We start from the raw sequence: 26700 nt of genomic DNA, 5'->3' as shown, positions 1-26700 counted from the left end.
GAAGGGAATCCTGTTCTCTTTAGCTGTGAGAAAGAAATATTACAACATAATCTCTCACTTTCAAGTACTGTTTGCTGGTGATGGCTGGTGTTCAGTGGAGCATAGAAGGGATTTTCATGGATGTTTGTGAACATCTTTCAGATGAAACATTAAATGTTGATCAGACTGGAAATATGAGCAGACTGGAAATTTGCTCTATGCGTGAGCATCGTGCGAGATGTAACGTTGCTATACACTGCTACGTCTACCATGCTGTACTATCAACTTAGACAAATCCAAGTAGTTGCAATTAGGTGTGGATAAAATTTCAGCTCTGTCAACTCAATTAGCACCATGGCCATAGACTTCCAGTAAAAATGGGCTGTTTACAAAATTCAAGTCAAACACATTTTGCAAAGCCTGCTCCTCCTAAAAAAGGAATTATCACACTCATATATAAATCAATGGCATTTATTTTTATAGCATGAATTGTACCTACATATGATTTTTCATTCCTGGCCTTTTCCTTCTTAGTGGCTCTATTCTCCCTTTCCCACAATTTCACTATTAGCTAATCTTATATTTTTGTATCACAGAGCTTTACCCTTCTTTCTCTGTTCGTCTTTTATCTCTTGTTTTTGCTCCTCCTTTCTCTTTCTTGTTTTTGCCTGTTCTATTATCTGAATTTTCTTCAGATCTTTCAGTCCTCTCCAGAACATCTTCTTAATTAGATCAGGATATGCCCATGGCAGATTGCTGTACTGATTCAATATCAGGTTACAATAGCAGCTTTAGATAAGGCATTTTGCTTAAACAGATTTACATAAAGGATAAGATTTCTGGGTAGGACTGCAAATTTTTAGCATCCATACCAACATAAGATAACTAAACTGCCAACATACTATTGTTGTTCCACACACTGGTTCTTGTGTCTTCAACATTTCACGGCTAAGTGATGAGCATGCAGTAAAAATAAAACTAAAGGCTCCGCCAACAGGCTAGGAGCTTGAAGCCATCTAAATTTTAGAATTTGCTGTTAATCTTGATTGGATTGGTAGGAAATTAACAGGAACGGACAGAAACCCTCCATGAGTCATGTCCTGGTCATGGGACGGTGAGGCAGCTACTTCACTCAGTGGTATAGGGCGGACTGCTGGTTAGCTTGCCCTCTTTGTTAATTCAGTGTGTCCCTAGTGAGAACTATGGCTTACCAGCTCAGATCCAGCAAAGCACTTAAGTGTGTGCTTAACTTTAACATGGAGGCTGAACTATTTGCTCACTTTTTGCATTGGACCTTTCTGGAAAAGAATGGATGCATCAGGTGATGAAACTTTGCATCGGGAATTTTTGCATGTAAAATCTTTGTTAGCAAAGAGAAAGATGATGGAAATCAGCATGTCAGCTGTCCATGGAGATTTCCTGAAGGTGGCCATTCTGAATTCTATATACTTCGTTTTTTAACAACATTTCAAAAGAATGTTTCAAACTATCAATTAGTTGTGAGAGGAGAGAGAGTGAGTGTAAGGGCCATGATAACCTTCTGTGGCTTTTCCCCTGTGGGCCTCTTTATAATAATGAATCATTTTTAGTGCTGTCTTTTCCATTTCATAAATAAATGGCATGTACATAATTCATGCAACCCAGAATGGATTTATATAAAGGGCAGGAGGGAGTGGTTCAGGACTGAAGGGGAGTCACACCATTCTAGAGTGTGGATGCTTTAAAGTACATCCTGGCAGCATGGGGTCCACCGTGTAACTGAGTGAGTATAGGTCACTTTGGCAAAGGAGATTATTTAACCCTAGAATGGAACATGCATGATATGTCCTAAAGTTACCTCTCCATTTTTTGTGACATCCAGTAGGAAAGGAGTCTTCTTCACTGCAGAGTGCACAGGGAACTAATTGCACTCTTTAAATACTGGAGGAAAGGAGCTGGAATGCTTTTTGGTCATGATGCTTTGGTAACTACTTCTGCTGTCCCTGTTCTGCGTTCATGTCATTGATGTTGGTGTCAATGCATGTGCTGTCAAGCAATCAGACACATATGACCATGTATCCAGATAGTGACAACTATTTTCAGTACCTAGAAAATGGGACTACTTGTGATAGTCACTATTTGGCCAGTCAAGACAAATGTGGCTTTAGCATTTCATTGTGAATTACAAATGTAGAGATTTCGGTTTGGAACAAGTCTGTACTGCATTAATATATTTGAAAATTGAATAAGGGTTCTAACTGGGACCAAGACTTCCATCTCTATGCCCAGAGTAAATATATTTGCCCAAGGAAAAAACAGCTGGAATAGAAGGTGGCACATGCCTGAAATTCAACCATGTTTGTTCCTTATGCATTGGATAATGTCCAGTTTACTGCAGAGATTGCACAGCTTAGTTTTGGAAAATCATTGAAGTTTGATGGTTTTGAATTTGCATGTCTTGCTCATTTGTACCAGATCTTCCCTGTTTAATATTATTTATGCTTCCTGTTGAGCAGTGAGAATTCAAGGTTGTATCACTGAAATCATCTGAGCTTGGATTTATACAGTTTTGGGTCCAATCACAATAAAGATGAAGAGCTTCAATACCTTTGTGAAACAATCTGGTGTGTGATGATGATAATGCCTACATTGTGCTTTTCTTCAAGGCACTTTGCTAGCAACTAGTTCTTCACCACAATCTTATGGTGTTATCCACATTTTTACAGAAGTGAGGAAAATGAGAGGCGATTAAGTCATCTGCCCAAAACCACAATGGAAGTTGGTGTCAGAGCTAAGATTAGCACCAGCAGTTCCTGGTTTCTGGTTCTTACTCAGCCGACTGGATCAAACCACCTCTATTGTTGATTGGCTCCGCATTTATCTGTCTCTTTTTATTTCTAATTGTGCTGATCACATATAATGTAGGCAAATATACTTGGCAAATTTCTTCATGAGAAATATTATTCCTTGTGCATTTGTGGGCAATCCATGTTATAATGAACAAAAGCACACTTAAGATATTTAGTTGAATTGATTACCTGTATGTTTTACAAAATGTTTATCGCTGGCGTAACTAGAAGGTTAATGATCCCTAAAGTATTATCCCGGTTTATAGATACTGCATTTGGGGCAGTAAATGTTAACCTTTGAACATTTGCTTCTGCAAATAAAATTCAGCCTCATTTTGTGTACCTAACAACCTCTGATTGGAAACACATAGCAACCTATAGCAAGCAAACTTTCAGCAAACTGGAACAGAAATGAGGTAGGTCTTCAAAGTGATCACTTATCTTCCTCAATAACTCTTCTGCATGTAAACAAGATAAAACAGGCTGTTTTGCCAGATCCCTCATTCTTTGAATGGCATGTTTGTCTAGTTATAAAGAACAAGCAATTGTGCTTGGGTATATTTTTCCTTTCATACAGAAGCTTTTGAGTTAGAGACTTGAATTTCTCTTCCTTTAATCCTGCAATGGAATTTTAAAGCACTTCACAGAGATGTGAAGAAAGAGTAGGTAACTATGAACTTGATCCTGCAGGGTGTGGGGCACCTTTTTGCATGATGCTGAACACCTTCATTTTCTGTTAGTATCAATAATAGTTGAGGGCAGTTAGGACCTTGCCTAAGTATCTGAGCACCTCATAGGATTGGTCCCGAAGTTACTATATGGAGGCACAGTAGGCACAATGTTATAATTTTCAGATTTAGAATTTCAAAATGTTTTACTGTTTTGATCTCTATAGTTTGATTGTGTGTCTGTCCCCCCCTTTCCTTTAGAAGAGTCCTCTTTTCTCTGTCTGTTGGAAATCAAGTGAGATCAAGCTTAAAATATAAAGAAGAAATACCATATACAGTGGAGTCTGTACACAGTGTATGTACAATTTTCCTTTAATTCAAAGTCGGATGGCTGTTGTTTGCAATTCTGATGGGCATATCTGGAAGATAATACGTCTTGATACGGTTGACATGGTTAGCAATGCAAATGATAAATCACTTTGGTAGCAAAATGCTGTAATCAAGAGCCTGCTTCCAAAGCACATTGAAATCAGTGGGATTCTTTCCATTGACCTCAGTGGACTTTGGACTCTGTCTCAGTATGCCAGTATAGACTGATTAAAGTAACTTCTTACATATTTCAATGGTAAGTGATAAATTCACCATTTTCAGGTACCAAATATTGGATATGAAATGCAAATCCAGATAACAAAATACATTACATGTAATTTTGTTAGCAGTATTTGTGTCTTCATTCTGTGCCTCATTTGTGCCCAATTCTGACCATTATGGACTATGAACTTTTTCTCCATAATTCTCATATCTTTAAGGTCAGAAAGGACCATCATGATCATCTAGTCTGACCTTCTGTACTTTGCAGGCCATGAAACCTCTCCTGTAATAGACTCCTAACCTCTGGGTGAGTTACTGAAGTCCTCAAATCATGATTTAAAGACTTCAGGTTACAGAGAATCCACCATTTATACTAGTTCAGTGGTTCTCAAACTTTAGCAGCCCGAGGAGCCCCATTTTGATTTAAAATTTTTCACGGATTCCCCAAGACCCCCACTTAGCCCCAGGGCATGCCCCCACTGAACCCCTTTCCATAAGGCTCCCCTCCCGCTCCACCTCCTTCCACCCTCACTTCACCCCTGCCCCTCCTCTTCTCCGCCTCTTTCCACCGCCTCCCCCGAGCACGCCCAGTCCATGCTCCTCCCCCTCCTGCCCAGCGGCTCCAGCATGCCACTGAACAGCTGTTCCCCAGCATGCAGGAGGCACTGGGAGGAAGGGGGAGGAGTTGATCAGCGGGGCTGGCGGCCCTGCACATGATTCTGCCCCCTCCCCCAAGTGTGCCCTGTCCCTGCTCCTCTCCCTCCCTCCCAGCGCCTCCTGTACACTGCTGAAGAGCTGTTCCCTGGCATGCAGGAGGTGCTGGGAGGGAGGGGGAGAAGTTGATCGGGGGGGGCCCATGGAGCCCTCCTGGAGTGTCTTGGGTCTGCGGACCCCAGTTTGAGAAACTCTGTCCTAGTTTAAATCTGCAGGTAACCAATGCCTCCTGCTGTAGAGGAAAGCAGGATCAGTGCCAATCTGCCCTAGGCTGTCTGCCAATCTGACCCAGGGGGAAATTCCTTTCTGATCCCAAATTTAGCGATCAGTTAGACCCTGAGCATGTGCGCAAGACCCGCTAGCCAGACTCCTGGGAAAGAATTCTCTGTAGTAACTTGGAGCCCTGCCCGTCATGGCAGTAGGAGCTTCCAAACCATCTCTAGATGTTGATACAGTGAATTTGTCGCACAGATTGCCATGGTGAATGACTTCCTCTTTGTGTGCTGTACCTCTCAGAACAGCAGCAGCAGTGCAGACTTCCCTCAGGCTGCCCAGCCAATCTGCCTGAATCTTGATATGGAAGGGCCACCCCTAAGGCTGAATTTAGTCTCAACACCTTATGTGGCTACTGCCAACCAGGAAGGCAATTTTAGAGGGTATTTAGAGGGCATTGTGATACAAACACATGCCCATTGGAGCTGGACTGGGACCTCTAACCTTATTTCACTTAGGCCATTGCACAACCATGAGGTATTAAAAAAAACTTTGATCCTTAATGGTCTGAGCTGCACTAAAATTGGTGATTTAGACGTGACATTACCAACTGCCTGAGCCATCTTGTTCTCACCATAACACCTCCACTTATACTATATATTTAAATTTTATATCATAATTATATTAAATAACAGACTGATGATGAAAATCCTTTTTGCATTATCATTTTCTGCAGTAGGTTTAAACCACATTGGAAACACTTATTGAAAAGTCACTTTATTTTAGAGTTCTTTATATACAAAGTAATTTTTCATTACCCACATTAGATCATCAAAATAATATTATGATATATAATTAAAAGGAAAACAAAAATGTACATACGCTTAGGCCAAGATTTGGGGTAAAATTTTCAAAAGTGCCTGTGTGACTTGGGAATCTATGTCCCATTTCCAAAAGTGACTTAGGTACTTAAACAACAAGGAGTTCTTGTGGCACCTTAGAGACTAACACGGCTACCACTCTGAAACCTGTCACCATGTTAGGTACTTAAGAGGCTTTGTCTTAATGAGAGTCAATGGGACTTAGGAGCCTGTCACTTTTAACAATGGGACAGAGCTATTTAGGTGCTTTTGAAAATGTTACCCTTGGTGCCTAAAGCTAAATAAGTAGCCACACTTTCAAAAGTGCTGAGTACCCAACAGCTCCCACTGAAGTCAATGAGATGGCACCACTTTTGAAAATCAGGCTACTTATTTAGGTGCCTAAATATGGATTTGGCACCTTAGTATTAGGGACCCATTTAAAATATTGGCCCGAGGTTTTATTCAACCAAGATATTGATTTGCTTAGTCTCCCATTAATCTGGCCTTTCTATTTTTTAATATTAATATGTCTGAAAACCAGACTAAATTTCAAGGAATTTAAACATTATTTGGATGCATTAGATGTGTCTTTATCTATGGTTTCATTGTCTCACAAAATGCAATTGTTCCCTTAAGTATATCTAAGTTTTAAGAATTTTTCTCCCTTCACTATTTCTTTAAGAAACAAAATGGACTGAAATGATCTCTTCCACCATGAGTGAAAATGGGCCAAGATTCACAGTTCCATAATGTTTCTCCAGAAACATTTATGGGATGATTTGAAGAGCGCGTGTTTGTTCTAGTATTATTTAGCCTTGGAAGTGATTTCTGTTTAAAAAAAAAAAAATCAAGCTGGACCCTCCCCAACAATAACTCAGCAGTCTGTAGCTACCTTGATCTAGGTTTTCAATCAAGTCGTCCAAAGCATGAACTAGTTTTTCAGGGCCAAATCCTGGACCCATGTGCAAAGCTTGAGAAAGTGAAATTAGCACGTGGGACCTACATAAGGATGAGAAGGGGGAGGAATCTTCCCTCTTAATCCAGTGGCAGGGCACAGAGCACATGCACAGTCCCTGTTTTGCTCTCAGGAATGCAGCATTGCCTGTGGTCCACTTCATACATCTTTTGGCTAGTGGATCCACATAGTAGCAGAACAACTGGACACCCCTTGTTCCCAGCCCACCCTCTGCACTGCCATGGGAAATGCCTGCTTTGTGGCCCAGAGAGGGTCTGGCATCCCCATGTAGCATCCAACCAGGACCCTTTGCACACAGTAGTTCCATTGGCTTTGGGGATTTTCCACTGTCCTTTCACAGGCCCTGGGGATTTGGCCCTTAGTTGATTGTACGTGGACCCTTTGCGCACAAGGCTGTTGTGATGCTGGAATTTCTTGCGAAACAGCTCTGGCTGTCCTGTCCCCTTTTGAACGGTAGTGCTCCATGTACTGTTGGTTTATAATGTTCTTTATAAAATAACTCTTTGAATGGACTTACTGAGAGGCCACAACCTGCTGAAGGTTCCCATTGTGCTGTAAGCTGTTCATTGGAAGCGGAGGAGGTGGCGGGGGAAATAAAGAACTGGACATTTCCGAATGAGTCTGTGGGTTATGTACTGGGATGGGGCTCACTGAGCCAGAGTCACTCTGCATAGAGCCAAGGCTGGTGCCATCAAAATGAGTCATTTTCTTCTTCATTAACTTTCTTTCTTTGGCTCTGCGATTCTGGAACCAGATTTTCACCTGCAGAGGAACAAAGGAAAAGGTGTTTCAAGAGGTAACAGAATGCAGTCTGATAAGTCAGCTTCTCAGTGTTGGGAGATTTATTGTTTTTAGAGTCTTATTTTTTGGCCCTTTTATATGTAACATATTTAGGTTGTGTGTACAAAATCTTACTTAAATTCTTATGTTGCATGCATCACTGTGATGTCCAGTTGCTTGAGACTGCTCTAATTAATGGTGTGGACTGACCTGGCATCAATAGCCCCAGAGATCAGGGGAGCAAAGAAGTAGTGTTACAGCCACCTTAGCCCCTGCCTTGCTTGTGCACTGAGTCCAGCTTGGCCAAATCAAAGGATCAGGGCCAATTTACCCAGGCCATTTTTCTCTTCTCACATTCATCAAATTTACAGCAGGGTAACTCTGTTGGCTTCTGTGGAGTTGGTCCTGATTTATACCAGTTCCTCAATATGGATTTAGCTGTCTGTTTAGGCATACACATTTGAAAAGTTTGCTCATAATTTGTAAGATGACCCCAGCTCTTCCACTTGGGACAGAGAAAACAGCCTTTTTTAAAACTTACCTTTCAACCCCCTTTCTTATTAAAAATCATTTTCAGTGACCTATATTCCAGTTTAACTCAGAAATACATCTTTTAATAATTATTTCTTTATACTGGGTTGACCTCACCTTTTAGGTAAGGAGTGCTAGGCTGAGGCCTGCTACACGATTTACATAGTATTCTGCTGTGTTCCAGAATAATGTTAATGGTTTACATTTCTGTTGTTTCTCTCAAACAGAAGGACCCTAAAGTGCTTTACAAACAGATATGGACCAAATTCTGCCCTTCAGTATATATGTGCATACAGTCTATTGAAGTCAATGGGCAATGTGCACACACGTTGAAGGGCAGAATGATAACTACATACTCAATTCATTACTTCACTCTCAACTGAAATGCAGCCACCTTTGCGGTGAAATGAAGCAATGGTTGAAGAGAATGCTGCAATAACACTTACAGTTTTTTTAGGGTAGGCAATAAAGAATCAGCAACAGTGTAGGATAGCTAATGAAGAATATTGTGTCCAATTGAAACTATGGGGGAAGGGGTATTTTGAGGCAGCAGAATGTAATGGAATCTAGGGTTTACTCATTACTCTTGTGAAAAGTTCTGTTGCATCTATAATGATCATGGGGCAGATCCTCAGCTAGTGTAAACTGACCCCAATTAATACCAGCTAAGGAACTGCATAAGTAGTTCTGTATGAAGTCTAATCTGTTTACTGAGGCAAAATTATCATGACAATTTAAAAAAATCTGCCATCCTTTTGATGTTCAGATCAGAAACAGAGTAGTGTTGCAACCAATTTTTTATAATCCTAGGAGAAATTTGTGAATTAATGAGAAATGGGATTCATTGAGCAATTATTTTTTGCCAGCATCATGGAAAGGCACAGACTGTGGTGAGCTGAGAGAAGGCAAAGCAATAAAAATGGGTGTTCTCCATAGGTGCTATGCCGAAGAATTTTTAAAATTCCAAATTTCTTTGTTTTAGAAAAAAATTATATGGTGGCAAAACCCAAAATAAGAGACTTATTCATTTTTAGGTAATGCTATAGCTCCCCCATTACTGTCCTGTCTAAGGGTATGTCTAAATTATATTTAAATACCTGCGGCTGGCCCATGCCAGCTGACTTGGGCTTGTGGGTCACGGACTGTGGGGCCGTGGGGACATTTTCCCTTGTTGAGTTGCTCTACAAATAGTTTTCTTTCTCCCAGTCTAATTCTCTCCTTCTTCTTCCTTGTTCCCCAGCATCCGCCTCAACACCCTCCACCCCTGCTCACTTGTTTCTGTCTTCCCCTAACAACAGGCCCATTTTGCTTACTACATTTCCAAAAGCAATTTCAGTTGGATTTAGTATTAATTTTTCTTGTCCAAACACTGTTCTGTAGCATTGCTGTCCCTAGGTAAATAATTGCTGTGTTTCATTTCAACAGTGGCTATATTTGAGATGTGGGTAAAACAATACATATGTATCTGTGGTAAAGTTTGTAAAGTATTTTGAGATCCATCAAAGCAAAATGTTGTGTGCATGCTTTCTGTGTGTGTGTGTGTGTATATATATATATATATATATATATATATATATATATATGTCAGTATCATTCATTAATGTTAGTAGAGTCTTTAACCAATCACAATCACCTTTTTGTATTTTAATTTTTAATTTGCAGGAAAGAACCCCTCCTCCCATCCATATGAGCTATTTCTGGGGTTATAAGAGGATCCATTTCTCCCAGTATCTCACGGGGTGAATGAATTTCCCTGCTTCCCAGATTATCAGCACCTACTGTACCAAAGCTACAAAATCTTGCCTACAGTCACTTTACGCTATGTGGCAACTATCACGCACATTTTTCTCACAGGCACAACAGCCTGTCCAAAAACCATCAGTGTTATCACTGATCTAATCTAAGGTCTGTTGTACACACAGTTTTTGCACTGGTATAATTCTGTTGGGTTAGGTATGTGATTTTTTTAAAACCAAAAATATAACCTCGAATGTAGACACCGTTATAATGGTATAACAGATGCCTTATATTGGGCCTGGTCTACACTGGGGGGGGGGGGGGTGGGAGGGGGAGAATAGTGTAGCTGAAGTCGACGCATCTTAGATCGACTTAGAATCACTTACTTCACGTCCTTGCGGCACAGGATCGATGGCCACCGCTCCCCCGTCGACTCCACTTCTGCCTCTCGCCCTGGTGGAGTTCCGGAGTCGACGGCAGAGCGATCAGGGATCGATTTATCGCGCCTACACTAGATGCGATAAATCGATCCCTGATACATCAATCACTACCCGCTGATCTGGCGGGTAGTATAGACATGGCCTTGGTATTGCTGATACCCCTTCCTGAATGGCAATAAGCTATATGAGTATAACTACATCCACAGTGGGGTGGTGGTGAGGCGTTGTAACACGGTAACCATACTGGCATAATTAAAGCCCTACATACAGCTTTTGTGATTAGAGGAGGCCTAAGATACAAAGTAACTCAAACATTACATGACTGGGCTGAATATTCACAGAAAGTGAAACTTGAATTAGTAATCGTGGGCATACGTAAATCCAGATATGAAGAATTTGTTTATCCAATCAGGGAATAAATATATATAATGTGACTCAAATGTCCAGTTAAAACAACTCAAGTGTCTGGTAGTCAAATAGGTGTAATGAATTACTTGCTAACTCGCTGCAGCTCAATACTTATTAATGAAATTTAAGCCTGTTTCTCCACTTCACCATATGTTGTCATTTACACCTTTGTAAATTGAGGGCAGACTGGATGTACAATGCTACCAATCTGATCTGGTAGCTTTTACATCCACTTTGCACATCACACGGTACAAAAAAGAGGAGAGTCAGGCACATTATTCATTGAACAACTGGAGAAATCTTGATGTTTTTGCAGACAATTTGCAAACAAAACAAGGTGAAATTGTTGCATATATTACCCAACAAGAATTATTCAGAGAGCTCAATCAATAAAACTCATAATTCTGTATTTCATTGCCTAGTTTCAGTGCAATGATTAAAGGATCTCCCAGGTAACATGAAATAGAACATATTATGTTAGCCCAAGGAATAATTATATGCATTGCTCTGTGGGTGATCCAGCTAGACTTCTTATCTCAGTGTCTTGCTTCCTGGACCAGCTGGAGTTGGAGGTGTTTTAGAGCTAGAGGCCATGTTTCCAGCTCAAGTGGTAGGAGGAAGAAAAGGCTGGAAGCACTGCAGGAGCAGTGCACAGCCATTGCAAACACCTGATTTAGGAGTCTGACATTGATGGATTCCAGAGCAAACTTTATTCAGCTCTTGGCTAGAATATAGAACCTCAAGATTAGAGGATAGAATGGAGGAAATATTGAGGGAGGAGGGAATCGTCAACGTCAAGAGGAACCCAGGGGAAAAATAAATACCTTCCTAAATATACTTGAGCTTGTCAACTGGACTTACTATGTCTAAACTAAGGATGAAATCCTGGCCCCATTGAAGTCAATAGCAAAACTCCCATTGGGGAGTGGGGTCAAGATTTCACCCTAGGACTTTTTGCTAAAATTTCCCACCAGGTTAGACAAGCCCCCTGGCAGCTGCTGGTGTTTTAAGACCATCTCATCTGTCCCTATTCAGAGCAGGTCTAAACAACACCGCTTAAAAGGCTGCCAGATGCCAGTGCCTTGTCTGTACTTGCACTAGCATCATTGCCACCACTGATACAGCTGAGTCCGTGGTAGCAATGGTGGGAAATGTGGAGATAAGGCCAGTGGGAGTAATCACACTTTGCTGAATAAGTTACTGGTTTGTACATTGCAAACAGAGTCCAGCCATGTTGTCTGGTGCTTAGAGACATTAGGATGCTTGTGTTTTTAACCAGTCTTGTCATCTCCTGATCAACAATAACAATGCATGGGAAATCCGAGTATGTGAGCCATACTCTACCTGTCTCTCGGAAAGTCTTAGGTTTGCTGCAAGTTCAGACTTCCTCCTGATTGTAATGTATCTGTTGTAATGAAATTCCTTCTCCAGTTCTAATCTCTGATGATCTGTGTAAACCACCCGGTACTTCTCTCTTGTTCTTGTTTTACCTGTTTTGAAAGAAAATAGCTTCAAGCGAAAGTTTTTAACTTCAATAGCATAAAATACCTGTTTTACATTTGAAAAAATGTTCCTGAAAATTCGAGGCCTGATTCTTCTTTCACTTACTCCAGGGTAAATCCATTGACTTCAGTAGAGTTAGTGTTGATTTACACCACATTTGAATCTGACCCATAGACTTTACTTTTGTTCTTAAGTAAACTGATGACAAATGGATGCTCAGATTTCTTTATCAACACATTTTGGGGAGGAAGTGTGGTTTTGTGATTAAGGATTGGTAGTTAGGAAATCTGAGTTCTATTCCTAGCTCTGACACAGACTTCCTCTGTGGACTTAGGTAAGTCACAAAACATCTCTATTGCTCGGTTTCCATAAACAGAGATGATACCTGCCTCAAAGGGGGATTTGTAAGGCTTCTTTCACTGTCTATAAAGCACACTGTCTGTCTGGCACTCTTGGTGCTGTAAAAACAATCATGATAATGATTGATATGTGCCGAGTTTATTATTATAGTTTGATTGGCAGCTCTTTTTGTCCCTTGGGTTAAAAGATGGAGACAAACTATCTCCGCCTGGATGTCATCACAAGGAATGGAAGTATGAAATATTTTCATTTGAAAATAGATAGAGATTGAGAGAATGATAATGCTTGATGTAGAGACCATGCTAAAGTTGCAGCATCCAGTGTTTTACTAATCTCGTTACATCATTTCAAGTCTGGGTCCGTGACATGGCTGAACATGGCTGACATGGACTGTTAAAAAGTAATTGTGAATGTCAGCAGCCATTGAGGACAGATCCAGACATCTGGAATTTCTGGCCATGTGGCTGCAACTTTATTAATTCCATCAGGATAATTTCTCGAGGTAAACAGTCCTATTAGCAGTAAAAAGGGGGAGGACCATAGATGCTCCTTTTGTCACCTCCCTCCCCTCCCCTTTGTCAAAGCTTAAATCCAGTCAGAGTATCACAGACCTAGTGATTATTAATAGCAGTTTAAAACCAAGGCCTTATCAGAGTCTGCATTACCCCAACGCTAAACAGCTCCTTAAAACTCAGAGCCTGCATTACTCTCAAGGCCCATTATGGCCTGCAACCTGTCTGGAGAATGCACGTGCCTGGTAGGATGGCTCATGCTTACTCACAAACCCTTTTCCTGAGAAAGGTGTGTTAATGCCTGATTCTCAGGGAAAAGGGGGACTTCTCCAAAACCACCCAAAAGGCTACAACTTTATTAATTCCATAATGAGACAGCTTCTTCGGGCAGCCAGTCCTAGCAGCAGTAAAAAGGGAGAAGACCATAGATGCTTCCTTTCTCATTGGCCTTCCCCCTGTGTTAATGCTGAAGTCCAGATCATCATGGCCCCAGAACCAATCACAATGGGATCCTACTCCGTGACTAGAGCTCCTAGGTGCTACCTCATTACAAATAATTAATAAATTATATTCTGCCTATGGCTATGAATGATACCTGATCTAATGAGTGTGACAGACTTGTTTTCTTCTGGGATCTCTGTTCACCAGGATTGAAGAACACAAGGTCCTACTCTCTGAATTTTTAGCCTCCATGATACATATAGCTCAGCCTTGGGCAAGCACTATGTATTAACATGTATTTAAGTAATCTGGACATTTCTCGTCAAATCTGTATAATTTGAAGACAGGCCTGAACATTTTGGTGTGGAAAAATATTTTTGTCCATCTTCATACTTATTATTCATATTTGTTTGTTTGTTTAAGAACCAGTCTGTCCATAAAGCCAAGAATACTTTCAACCAAGTCTGACACCTTCCCCAGGAAAGAGTCCCACTGATTCAGCTCTGAGTACATTGGTTTAAATCTGTCGTAACTGCACTGAAGCCAATGTAGATAACACCAGTGTTATGCTGGAGTGAGAGCAGAGTCAACCCAATCATGCTTATTCCAATAGTCAAGTTAGCTGTGATGCCAATTCCAAAACACTACTGACAAAAAAATTAAAGAGGTCCTGAAAAACAGCAGTAATTCTCTTCAGCCTACATAGATATCAAGTACATTTGTTTTCATTCATTGGAAGTGTAAATTGTTTGTTTAACACATGGTCACCTGTGGTGCTTTAATGCCTTACTTGATATTTTTTAAATTTCTTTTGATCTCTCTAGCCTGTGTTTTTGTTTAGGTTTTTTTCCCCTTAATAATGTGAATTTGGGGTCATTCTGTGGAACAAAATGCCTAAAATGTTTCCCTAAACTCTCCATTGTGGTGTTAAGATGAAGTACACAAAAGAGCTACAAGGTGATCTTATCATGAACTCTATTCACATTCAGAAGCCATAAACAAATATCAGATCCCCTTTTATCTCCAAATGTACTTGATATCTATGTAGGCTGAAGAGAATTGGAATAAGCATGACTAACCTCTCAGTTTCTGATTTTAAGTATTAAACTCTTATTATCCATCAGGAGGAATTTTTATTAGCTTTTTAAACTGAAATAGAAGCTAAATATATTTGCAGAACTCAGCACCTATTTGTCTATACGTGTTGTGCTTGTTTATTATCATGCAAATACACTTCTGTTTCTTTTTAAATATGATAGTACTTTATGGTTTAAAACCAAGGCAGCAGAAATTTACAAATCTAGTTGAGATGGGTTGATTTTTTAAAAAGTAAATAATAAGAGCAAAATTCTCTATGATTTGCCTGGTGTGGCTCTTGATTTAAATATTCTGCTTTTTCTACGTGTTCAGAATCCTTACGCACCCACTGGGAGAAGAGAATATCAGAGCTGAGGTCTGCCTGGCGCATCTAAGAAGAGAATGTTTTATTGTCCATTTAAGTCAATGGGACTCTTTCCAATTCCTTTATTGGGAGCTGGGTCAAACCCCCATTATTCATACAGCATTTTATATTGAGGGTGAAGGAATACGTTTTTCATACACTTGCCAAAGCTAAATCAAAACAAACTTCCCAAACCAAAAGTTAACCCCAAACCATTTGCAAGATTATGAAAGCCCTGTAATTCCATTCATTACATTTAATGACATGTCTCTCATTCTTTCTGGCCCAAATCCTGAGGATCTTGCTCAGTTTTTATGCAGCCAAAATTCCAAGGCTGTAAGGATTTGGCCAATAAACAACAAAGATGCTGCTGTTGGCTTTTTCACAGTCCTTTTGGAGACAATAATTACAGTTTCCCCCTCTAAAGCTGAAAAATAAATTTTAAATCCAACCTTTAGCCAACCCTCCTAATTTTACTCAGGTGAATAGTTTCACTGGAGTCTATGGAACTACACAGGTGAGTCAAGTGAGCAAAATTTGCCCTATTTGGCTTTTTTTTTCCCCTGAGTCTTTTCCTGATGCCAGACTGGTATCGTCAATGTGTGGTATCGATTTAACTAGAGATGTTCTCTCTTGAGGGACTCTGTCATGGAATTGCACATGTTTAGGCTTGATCTAATAGGCTAGCAGAAGTCAGAGGTCTAACCTACTTTGTAATATGCCCTCCAAGCAGTAATACATGGATAGCCTGGTTCTGAAAAGCAGCTTAAGTGTAGGGAAGTTTGAAAATTCATTTGAAATTGCCTTTGGAAAAATTGGGTTCACCTGACATTTACGACTTAAACTGCACCTTGCAAAAGGGTTTTAACAATTCCACAGAGGGAAGGCTAGTTACTCTAGCAATTTTTGTGACTCTGGTCAGGATCTAAGTGGGGGGAAGGGAAGAGCTTTCCCATTGGTCATAAAATTCACAGAGCATTTCTTCTGAAGACAATAAAGCTAGGAGAAGGCCTCTTTATTTGCTGTGAAAATCATCACCCTTTCCGGCAATATAACTGCTGAAGAAAAGAGGGAGAAGGAAGAGACAGGGCTGCATATCAAAGCAAAGAGAAGTGTTAAAAGGGTCTGTTGCCTCAATATGACAGATAGGCCTCAAACCCCAAGACAATGTAGCCCAGGGAAGAAAAAAAATACTCTCAGACCTCACAACTAGTTTACAAAGCAAAATAAATTAGCATTAGAACTGGCCCGGGCCCCTTTTTCATTGCCTCCTCTCTCAGCTGTTTAGGAGCTTCTGTCTTATGTGAGCTAACATCCTTCATAAAAATCTAGCATCTACCTATGCCTATAGAGAGAGCTAGATCAATACTACAGTATCATATTAATTATAGAGGCTCATATTTTGGTCTCAGTTACATAGGTGCAACTTGTGCCAGAGGGGGGTAATGGGTATACCTAATTAAATGGGAGGAACTGAAATTAGTAGAATGGAGAACACATTCTGGCACAAAATATGTTCAAGACACACAATTCACATCTGGATTCTTGTATAACCCACTATTTGAGGGTGACTGGATTGGAAGTATCGATTCAGTCCATTGCAAAGACAGAGGGCATTTTCAAAATTCAAATCCAAATCTGGGTTTTGATTTTGCTTGCCCTTGGATCCAGAGTTTTGCTTTGAGCCTGTCTCTAAATATGCCTGGGGTTACTTTGTAGAGTAGTGATAGAAAGGGCCAAACTCATCCTTGGGGTAACTTCCCTGACTTCAACAGAGTTATGAAACCAAAGCAGTTTTGAATTAATTAAGACAAGGAACACTTTCCCCCATTCTGTATAACATATTCATTAATAGTTAAAATACAGGGTTAGCATCTTTCCATTTCAGAAGCATTACATTGTCCCAAACCTTCATACATGTGTATCAGTAACTTTACTCCCAGGAAAAGTCCCATTGAGTTAAGTGGGACTACACGTATGAGTAAAATTACTTATTTGCTTCAATTTTACCAGGATCTTGCCCCATGTTTTCAAAGTATGAACGAAATTCTGTCTCAGATCTGAATGGTGGGTCTGGGAGAAGAAGAGCAGCATACTGGAGTCAAGGTCCATCATGAGACTTTAAGTGCAGAATTTTTCTTTTTGTTTTGTTGACTTCTGCCTGACTTGTAATACCTGGATTTTCTACTTTGAATCTAGTCTGTTGTTTTATGCTAAAACTCATGGGTAAATTCTGTTCTTGGTTTTGCCAGTATAAACTTGGAGATACTGCACTAAGGTAAACCAAATTAGATCAATTGAATCCAAAGCAGAATTGCTCTCCATTTTCCCCCCTCTAGCCTCTGTTGATTGAATGGATTCCCTACCCAATAGTCTGATTTTTGGCTATCAAAAGTGTACAAGCTGTTGAAGGTGTGGATAGATTTGAAAGTGACCAGATCAGGAGAAATCTGCTTTTTGTGATTCTCTAAAGCCAAGGAAGCAAGGGATGAATTGAAATTCCTAAAAGTGTTATATATATTGTTTTATATGCAGTGTTGTAGCAGTGTTAGTGCTCTCTCATACATTCTTTAGACATTCAGCACCTTGCAAGATTGGGCTTTTGAAAGGAATGTGATTCTTTCCCACAATATTTTCCCCTTTCTAAAGATGGTAAGGGATGGGATTTCTATGCTCTTCAAAGATTAGATAATCTTTGTGGGTAGTGCATGCGCCAGTGATGTCATCAGAATCGTTCATCATCAGGAAGTGTAGCCTGTGTCCTAAGAAAGCTGTAATTAAACAAGGAAGATATGCAAAAAGAAAAGGAGGACTAGTGGCACCTCAGAGACTAACCAATTTATTTGAGCATAAGCTTTCGTGTCTTCATGTGCAGGAAATTACAAGCTCTGCCCATAATCAAAGTTTCCCTCCTTCCCCTTCTTTACACCATCAGAAACCCTTCTTACCCCCTTTCTATTTAATGTCAGGTCTTCTCTTCCACCCTACAGATGTGTGAAGAAATTCACACTGCTGGTGAAACTGCTGGAGAAGCAAGTTTTCACCAGTGTCACAGAAATACTTTGTTGGGGTATGGTTTCACTGCAAATTTGTTGCTATTTTTTCTAAAAACAAAAAGTGACCTTTCTTCCTCCTCAGTGAAAATGACAAAATAGCTCTATGAAAGTAGTGAAGCCAACTTGTGGTGATTTGTAATGTTTTCCAGGGTGGATTTTCTTCCACCTTCCATCAAAAATTGACCCTGTGAATACTTTTGAAAATATGGGGGGAGCTTCCATTTTTTTTTCACATAAAGCACCCTACAGTGATAGTTGGCCTGGCTTTGTTCTGTGCTCTGAGTGGTAATTTTTTGGAGGGCAGGGGGATAAGTGAGAGGAGCCTTGCTCCAGCTATATCATTGGATAAAAAATAGTAAATATTTAATATTCAGCATTTTCTCCGTGGAATTGCCCTTGAGCCTTTCTCTGAAGTCTAATACATTTTGTTTTCTTCTGCATGCTCAGCACCTTCATCCATGCAAAGACCAAGCACTCAATCCTGCATCCACTGCAGTTGATGAGAATGTTGGCATTGACGTTGGTGGGTGCTGGCTCAGAACCCAATCCCTCCAGTTCTAAAGCTGGTAAGAGAAGGCATTACAGCTCAAAATGAAGCATGTCTTCCAGCTTGAGAATGATGGACCACAGTCAGATTATCTCCCGAATGGTAATGCATTCTAGCACCACAAGACTTATAGGCTGGCCTCTAATATTAAATACTAAAACCAGAGTTTCCATTGGTGTAGCATAGTTCCATTGACTTGACTTTACACTAGTAGAGGACCTGGTATTAATATTGCTTTAAAAAAAAAGAAAGAAAAATGGCTTAAGGTAAGAGTATGTTGCATTCCTTTTTTTCCCTTTCCAGATCCATAGGAATGATAGGAATGAAGAACAAAAGGTGGAAAGATGACCAGGGGATAAGAGAAGAGTAGAGAATAGGTTAAACATTTTCCTTCCACATTCATCAGGGCATGAGTCCAGAAAACAACAAAGAAAACCCACCACAAAATCAGTGTAGGGCCCACACCTGTAGCCTTTACTCACATGTGTGGACTGCTCATGTGAGTGATCCTAATACAAGTAGCTCTGCTGACTTCAAAGGGAATTACTAATAGGAGTAATTTTTTGCAGGATTGCAAGGTCATCTTGCAAAAATCATCTTGCTTTAATATAATTGTCTCAATAATTAAACTGTATTTTTATTGGACATGGCACTTAGCTGTATTGTTATAGTTTCACAGCATTTAAACAGCAAATAGTAATTTATTCATCTGATTCATTTCTTCCACTGGTTGAGGGACTGTAGGTACGTCAGCCTCTGAGCCTCAAGTTTTCCATCTGTAAAATAGGGATAATACGCTTATCTACTTCACAGGTTGTTAGATTTCTAATTCAACAGTGGGCCTGATCCTGCAGTCCTTCCTTAGGCAAAACAACTCTTGAAATCAGTGGTGATTTTAGCCTAGAAAGACTCCTAGATAGGGATCAGTGTCTGTACAGTACAAGGCTTTGAGGGTGCAAAGTGTAATGGATTCAATCCTACAAAGTGCTGAGCTTGCTAATCCCAATCCAGCAAAGCATTTGAACATGTGTAACAGGACTACTCATGTGCTCAAGGGTAATAGGAAAACTCACGCTCAAAATTAAGCACATGCCAAAGTGCTTTATTGAATCATGGCCTATACGTGTTGTGTGCTACTGCTGTTAATTTTAATCCTGCTGGAAAATGGGGAAATATTTGCTCTTCTGAAAACAAAGACAAGAATTAACAGGATTAGGGCTAGAATCAGGGCCCCACTTAGACAGCTGTTGTATCTGAGCTGAGCTTTCCTGGCTTAAAAAATAATTAGTAAAGGGAAGAGGAGGCAGGAAAGAAAAGCTGTTGTTTTGATACTATTGTTCAGAATGAAGCAAATCTTTGACAAGGACCTGAGGACCTGATCCAATACCCATTAAGTCAATAGGCTCCCACTGAATATCAGTGGGAGTTAGTCCCCTATAGGCATTTAGGCCAGATCCTCAGAGATATTAAGGCACTTAATTCCCATTGATTTTAATGGGAGTTATGCTCCTAAATACCTTTGAGGATTTGGGCCTTGGATAATAATTATTTGTATATTTGCGAGGCTTGATCCTGCAAAGAGCTAAACACCTTCAACTCCTTTTAAGCACAAAAAAGTTGAGGGCACTCAGTGGCTTGTAGAACCAGGTGCTGTAGAGCGGAAATGTGTTAGCAGCACCCTGAATTCCTACTAGGTGCCCCATGCCTCAGATGAGTGTGATGCACTTTATAGGATCAGGCCCTGGCAGGATGAGTGTGAAAGAGCCTAAGGTTTGCTAGTTAGATGGGTGATCGGAATGTTATTGTTTGTTATTTATTATACAGGACCCACAGTATATTTGGCACTGCACAGCCAGATAAGGAGACGAGTTCCTGTCCCAAAAAGCTTGCCGTCTAGAAAGACAGGAATAAAAATACAGGTGGGGCTCAGGGGAAGAAAGAAAAAGTAGTGTGGGGTCTGTCGGAGTTCCGACAATTCTGGCTGGGGGTGGAGCAAGAGGGGATTATTTTATTTGGAATAGGTTTTCCTGCCATCTGGTGTGTTACCGCCAACTCTCTGTAGCTCTATATTCTTGACAGCATTTCTTAGACTCCCACAGGGGCTTGTGGCAACCTGGGTTGTTACTTGGGAGACATAGTGTCACTTTTAGATTTGAGCCCCTATATTGAAAACACTTATGAGTAATCTCATTGCCTTCCCTGGGACTACTCACAAATAGGATGCACTATGCCAAGGCATAATGGCGGGATTAGGCCCCTGGTTTGCGTTTCAGTTGGGGAACGGTGAGTCAGAAGCAAATACGATTTTAAAAAAACCTGGTGCATATATTTATTTTTAGGGGGTGAACTGTGCTGTCCTTACTCATCCAGAGTAGTACCCTACTCCACAATTTATCCCACTGATTTCGGTGGGATTACTCACGGAATTAGAGACTATTCAGCATTAATAAATTTATCACAATCTGGCTTTAGGAAATCTGATGCACCATTTTAATGTATGATTTTCTGTATTTCTTTTGACTGATGATTTAAGATTTATTTTTTGTTTTTACCCCAAAATTGACAGTTTTAATTCCTACTTTAAAAAACCCTCAACATTGCTTACAGTAGTGCATGGGGCAGAGATTGGGAGAGAAGAAAAGGAAATTTCATGAACTGCAACTGATTGAAGGACTCTGAGCACCTCCAAGAGGTTCTGAGTGCCTCCAAGAGGTACGGAGGCCAATGGGAGCCAGGAGTGCTCAGCACTTCACAGGATCAGGTGCCTTCACAATTAACTTTTCCTTAGTTCTTTCCAGGCAGCCTTTTTGCTTCATTTTTGCTTTTTTGCTTTTCTGAATGCTTCATGACTTACTTTTACGCATAAGATGGTAAATGCAACCTATTGCTTTTACTTGCTCACTATTATAAATCAGAAATTGACCTGTCAAGGTATTTGACTAGCTGTGTAACCATGGATGTCTGTATTCCTGCCTTTTCTAAGACACCATCTATAAAGTGAAGTAAGCCCTTTCATCCACTCTCATTTATTCACTCTTGAAATGCTAATTTTTTTAAAAGGAGCTATGGTATTGACTCTGTGCTAGTGGCATGATACTACAGATCTTATTGAATCTAGTGGGCCTATTTACCTGAGTAAGGTCTGCAGGGCCAGAGAGAGCATTTCTATTATAATCCCTGTTTCTGACACATTTCCAAATATATAGTTTTGGCCTGTATTTTTTCACGCTTACTGTGAGACCAGAGGAAAAGTAATATGGAAAGTTACAAAAAAAATTCAATGCTTTTAATACACTTGTGATCTTTAAGATTCTCACTGGAATCATATTCTTCAATGATCCAGTTACTCCATTTCACATTTTATCACAAATGGAGTAACTTCCCTGCATTGAGCAGTTTTTTTACAGCCCAAAGAGGTTGCTTCCCATGTGCCCGAATACTAAAAATTAGGAATGGCAATGTAATAAATCAGCATGTGATCAAAGACATCATTCAAGAGCAGAATCAATATTTAACTGATAGTAAAAGAACCCATCAAAATGATCAGGATTCTTCCTCTCACTGCATACTTCCTAGCTTTTCTTATGAACTAGAAACTGGGTAAAAAAAGTGAAAGCCCTTCTCAGCATAAACCTCAGTACCCACATACCTGTGGAAGTGGATTGCACCGTTTTCCTCATCCATTCATAAGAGCTGTGCCTTTGACTGTTGGGAGAGATTTGCTCTGTGTTAATTGTACCTAAAGGAGGTAAAACCCCAGATCCAGCAGGATTCAGGGAATTGTAATCAGCAGAGCTGTAGGAGATCTGTCCCGGAGATGAGCCATTGATTTGTGCAGCAGAAACTGTACTGGAGGGTCCTGGGCCATAAGAATTCCAATCCTCCCTTTGCGTGCCATAGTGAGATCCCCAAGCTCCCAAAGACTGTCCTTGGTTGTCCATACTTGGCACATGATGATATCCCATGTAATCTGAATAGGATGGAGTGGAGACAAAGTTTTGCACTGGCAGGTTGTTGTTGTTGTTGTTGCACCTTACAGATCCTGGATACATGCTGGTTTCTTTATCCAAAAGATAACTCACGTACATGATGCTCATAGCCTGGCTTTGTCTTGCCAGGACATCCTGCTCCTCACAGTGTTTGTTTGATCTCTTCCTGCCTTCCTCCTTCTTTCTCTCTCTTTTCTAGCCCCAACTGGCTCTATAAATGACTCATGCTAGCCCTGATGTCTCTTTACTACACATGATTAACAATGGTGTTACCAGGTGCTGGTAGTAACAGTTTACTAAGGTTCTGCCTGATGTCACAGATAACTGCCTGCCCCAAAATTACATTTGCATTCAAATGAAGGGCTGACCATCCAGGCAGCCCCACCTTGCTGCTAGTTCTGGTGCTTCCTTTCTCACAGATTTTTTATGTATCCATCCTGGTCCCATCCCCTTTAATACACTCTGACCTGCCTTAGTCTTGGAGCCATGTTCCACACATAATTAACCTAAGACTTTCTTAGAAAGCTAAAGAAATAAGCTGGTTGAACACTAAGTGGTTTCTAAAGAAGTTTTTATGTGAATACACTGAAAAATACAGGAAAATATGGGTAAGGAAATGCTCACCACTGTAGTTATTATTTGTTTCATGCCTGCAGTATGCTTGGTACTGCACAGAGCACAGGGGAGGACAGGTCCGTACCACAAGGAGCTCACAAACAGAATTAGAGTCGAGGCTCTAAGGCTATGTTTACACCAGCGAGCTAACAGCGGCACAGCTGTATCGATGCAGCTGCACTGCTGTAAGATCTCTCGTGTAACCACCCCCAATGAAGCCGCCACCGACATAGCACTGTGCACACTGCCACTTATGCCAATGAAACTGATATCACTCAGGGGTGTGGGTGTTTTTTCACACCCCAGAGCGACATAAGTTTTGCCGACATAAGTGGTAGTGTAGAGATGGCCCAAGTTACATTTGTCTAAAACCAGATATCTGTCAGTTCAATAGTTCCTTCTCTGGTAAAGAGCCAGAATGTTCAATGCCAAAAATTCTCTTTTATATTGAAATCTAAGGGCTACAGTACACAACACTTACTCAGTAGCTGTGCACTTACTCACACAGGCTGTCTCATTGTCTTCAATCCTTACTCAGGTTGGTGAGTACTCACAAACCACAGCAGTTCTATTCGTTTTAACCCATATCGCATTGTTAAGGACATACATAAGAAGACACAGTGTTTACTCACAAAAAGAAAAGGAGTACTTGTGGCACCTTAGAGACTAACCAATTTATTTGAGCATAGGCTTTTGTGAGCTACAGCTCACTTCATCGGATGCATACATCATCGGATGTCTACTCACATGACTAGTCCCCTGGATGTCAGTGAGTCTATTCCTAGGTGTAAGTGCTTGCTGCTGTGAATAAGGATTGCGTAATCACACCCAGAAATTTAACAGAAAGACACTCTGTTAAGATTCAGAAGAGCCCCAAGTTTGCCATCATCTCCACATAAGTTGTGATTGCTTATCTGTAATTTCCCTAAATAAACCCTGTTTCAGTTGGGCCATATTCTGCTACCATTACTCACAATGAGTAGCACCCCGTAAGCATCAATACGTGAAGCAGAATCTGGCCCTTTATCTTTGAAAAAAACTGTATGAGCAGCTCAACTTTCATGAACAACCCTACAATAACAAACTTATATGGTATTAATAGAGCAAAACAATGCAATTAAAAAAATTCCCACTTTTAAGCTTCTAAGGGACTGTTTATTAATCAACAGTGAGGAGAGAGGGGATAGATTTTTATAAATGAGGTGAAACACCTCGGCACTGTCCCTTATGAAAGTGCATTGTATTTTATTTTTTGGGAAAGCAGGGTCCCCTTTAATGATGTGGTACTTAATTGCACCGTTATTAATGAGCTGACATGTTAAAGGGATATGTCTGTTAAACAGGTGCAAAGTATAATGATGTCTTCCTTTCTTCAGAGGTGTATTTTTTCTTTAAGGGTCTTTTGCACTTTGACACTGTTTAAACTTACAGGTCCCTCCTTCTGGTTCCCAGAAGGAAAGAATCTCATCACACACCTGACAACGCCTCTGCAGTTTCCTCTTATGAGAGATCAATAGCCTCAGGCCCTGGCCACATTAGGTCCTGGATCTGTGTTTGTGGGAATCTTTTTAGAACATGATAGTAGTGCTGGGTGAGTGGTGCAAACAATTTTCCATTACTATTTGTTAAAAATGTTAAATTAATTCACTTTGGCAGCCATGTGCCCCTTTGCAGTTTGCTTCCTGTTAGTGTGTGCATCACTGTTTTACTGACATAATTGTTGAAAAGGAATTTATAAAATCCTGGGGGTGAATGTTTGCAGAAATTAAATTTTGCATTTGTGTATATGCATATTTATTTATCTATTTATTGTATTATCATCGCACCTAGGGCCCCAGTGATACACCAGATCCCATTGTGCTAGATGCTCTACAATCACAGAACAAAAAGGCTCTTAAACTCATCCAGTTAGCTCAGGTACCCATGTGACTTATTTGGCCAAACAAATTTAACCAATAAGTATCAAATAGTTGCAAAGAACTGTTCTTGATCAATCCACAGAGTTAAAGAAAAAGAGAGAGAAATGAATAATGAATACATTTGAGGAAATGGATCTGGATAATCCACAAACACAAAAAGAGGTTAAGCTTGTTAAATAAATGATGGCTTATGGGTCAAATCATTCATCTGTACATGGCAGAGTCCTGAACATGTTGTTATATGACACTTGATCTATCCATGTGAGCGGCATGCATGTCAGCGGGATGCCACACTGGTATAAAATCCATCCGGTTGGATTAGGGCCTTGGTTTAGAGTTCCTTGTATAGATGGGTTCAAGCTGTATTGTGGAACCATGCTACAGTCCTGGGCCATAAAGTCAGTGGAGCTGTGCCACTTCACACCATGGGAGAAATAGTCTCCTGTTGGGAGAGAATATTTTTATAATACAGTTTGGTTTTATCTTTACCAGCAAGATCAAGCCCTATTAATTTCTCTCTCTAATTACCTTTCTGGTGTTTCTAGGGTGCCAGTCATTTTAGTGTCTACACATTTGGAGCCCAACACATGATTAGGACTCTATTCTGTTAACTTCCTTCATGGATTTCTCTAGTGTCTTTGACTCCCCCTTCCAGCACCTTGGAAACAATTTTAGGATCTAGTCCATGAGAGTTGTGGGCACTTAATAGCTGTCAGGATAGGACCCTTAGCGAAATGGCTCAACAGAAAGATTGCTTGCTCTTTGCAGGAACTTCATTTAAGTTTCCTTTCCTCTAACCCCCCCCCACCTATTTTTGTACCCCTCCCGTTAAAAACACACACACAACATAACCCCCTCAAATGCCGGGGTAACAATAAATCAGTCAGAGGAAGGGTCAGCAGCTGGAGTGGAGCTCATTTACTGTAGCATTAGTCCCAGCCCTCCAGTTGCTTTCAGTATGTGTATTCAGCATTGTAGCCCTGTAACCCTTAGGAATATAATAAAGTAATGACCCACAACACCGCAGGGGAGATTGGCCTCAGCAGCATAGTTTGGATCGTGACCTGCTCTTCCCCAATGTTCTGGAATATTTGTTTTCCTAGACTGTAGCAATGCTAGAATTCTCTACATTACTGCCGTAACATTGTTGTAAGAGAGAATTGTTTTGAATCATACTGGTGATAGCATGGCTGGCTTATTTGTTGTCCCATTTGTTATCATCATTCTATATTTTTATAAGTAAGGAAATATAAAATTCTTTAGCTAATGCCAATCTTTTAAAGTAAAAGAGTTAAGGAAAAATGAGGTTTCCCACCAGTCTGTTGTCAGTCTTAAATCTGGAGTTCCCTATGTGGTGTAGTATAAAGATCATTGACTTGTATATAATGTTTTTTTTTTAATCAATCACTTTATCTGTTATGATAATAACTCCCTGTTTTACAAGCTGGGAATAATGAGGCTTTCCACTTTCTGTTCTGGTTTTGCAACATGACTCCCAGAATCAGGAGCAAAGAGCAGCCTGTGTCTAGAAAAATACATTCCTATTGTTTATTCCTGCCTTTTTTCTGTGTCTTTGTTGTGTCACACAC

At 40.3% G+C, this 26700-nt stretch overlaps 1 protein-coding gene across 1 annotated transcript; it reads right to left on the bottom strand.

Annotated features, from left to right (window-relative positions):
- Positions 1-569: 569 nt before the first annotated feature.
- Positions 570-22676, bottom strand: LOC140916975 (homeobox protein CDX-1-like). The gene is made up of 4 exons (XM_073358872.1): positions 22238-22676; positions 12073-12218; positions 7350-7594; positions 570-768 (listed from the first exon to the last, which is right to left on the bottom strand). The coding sequence occupies exons 1-4, from the start codon at positions 22674-22676 to the stop codon at positions 570-572; spliced, it is 1029 nt and encodes a 342-aa protein (XP_073214973.1).
- Positions 22677-26700: the final 4024 nt, after the last annotated feature.

The sequence above is a fragment of the Lepidochelys kempii genome, chromosome 9 (genome assembly GCF_965140265.1).
Source record: "Lepidochelys kempii isolate rLepKem1 chromosome 9, rLepKem1.hap2, whole genome shotgun sequence".
Lineage (NCBI taxonomy): Eukaryota > Metazoa > Chordata > Testudines > Cheloniidae > Lepidochelys > Lepidochelys kempii.
Note: the sequence above shows the minus strand (reverse complement) of the source record. Positions and strands in the feature narration are given on the sequence as shown.

Coding starts and splice junctions, on each gene's coding strand:
- LOC140916975 (XM_073358872.1), bottom strand. CDS start 22,676: ATGTACGTGAGTTATCTTTTGGATAAAGAAACCAGCATGTATCCAGGA. Junction 12,219..22,237: donor GGTGCAATCCACTTCCACAG/GTATGTGGGTAC, acceptor CTTTCAAAACAG/GTAAAACAAGAACAAGAGAG. Junction 7,595..12,072: donor TAAGACTTTCCGAGAGACAG/GTAGAGTATGGC, acceptor GTTCCTCTGCAG/GTGAAAATCTGGTTCCAGAA.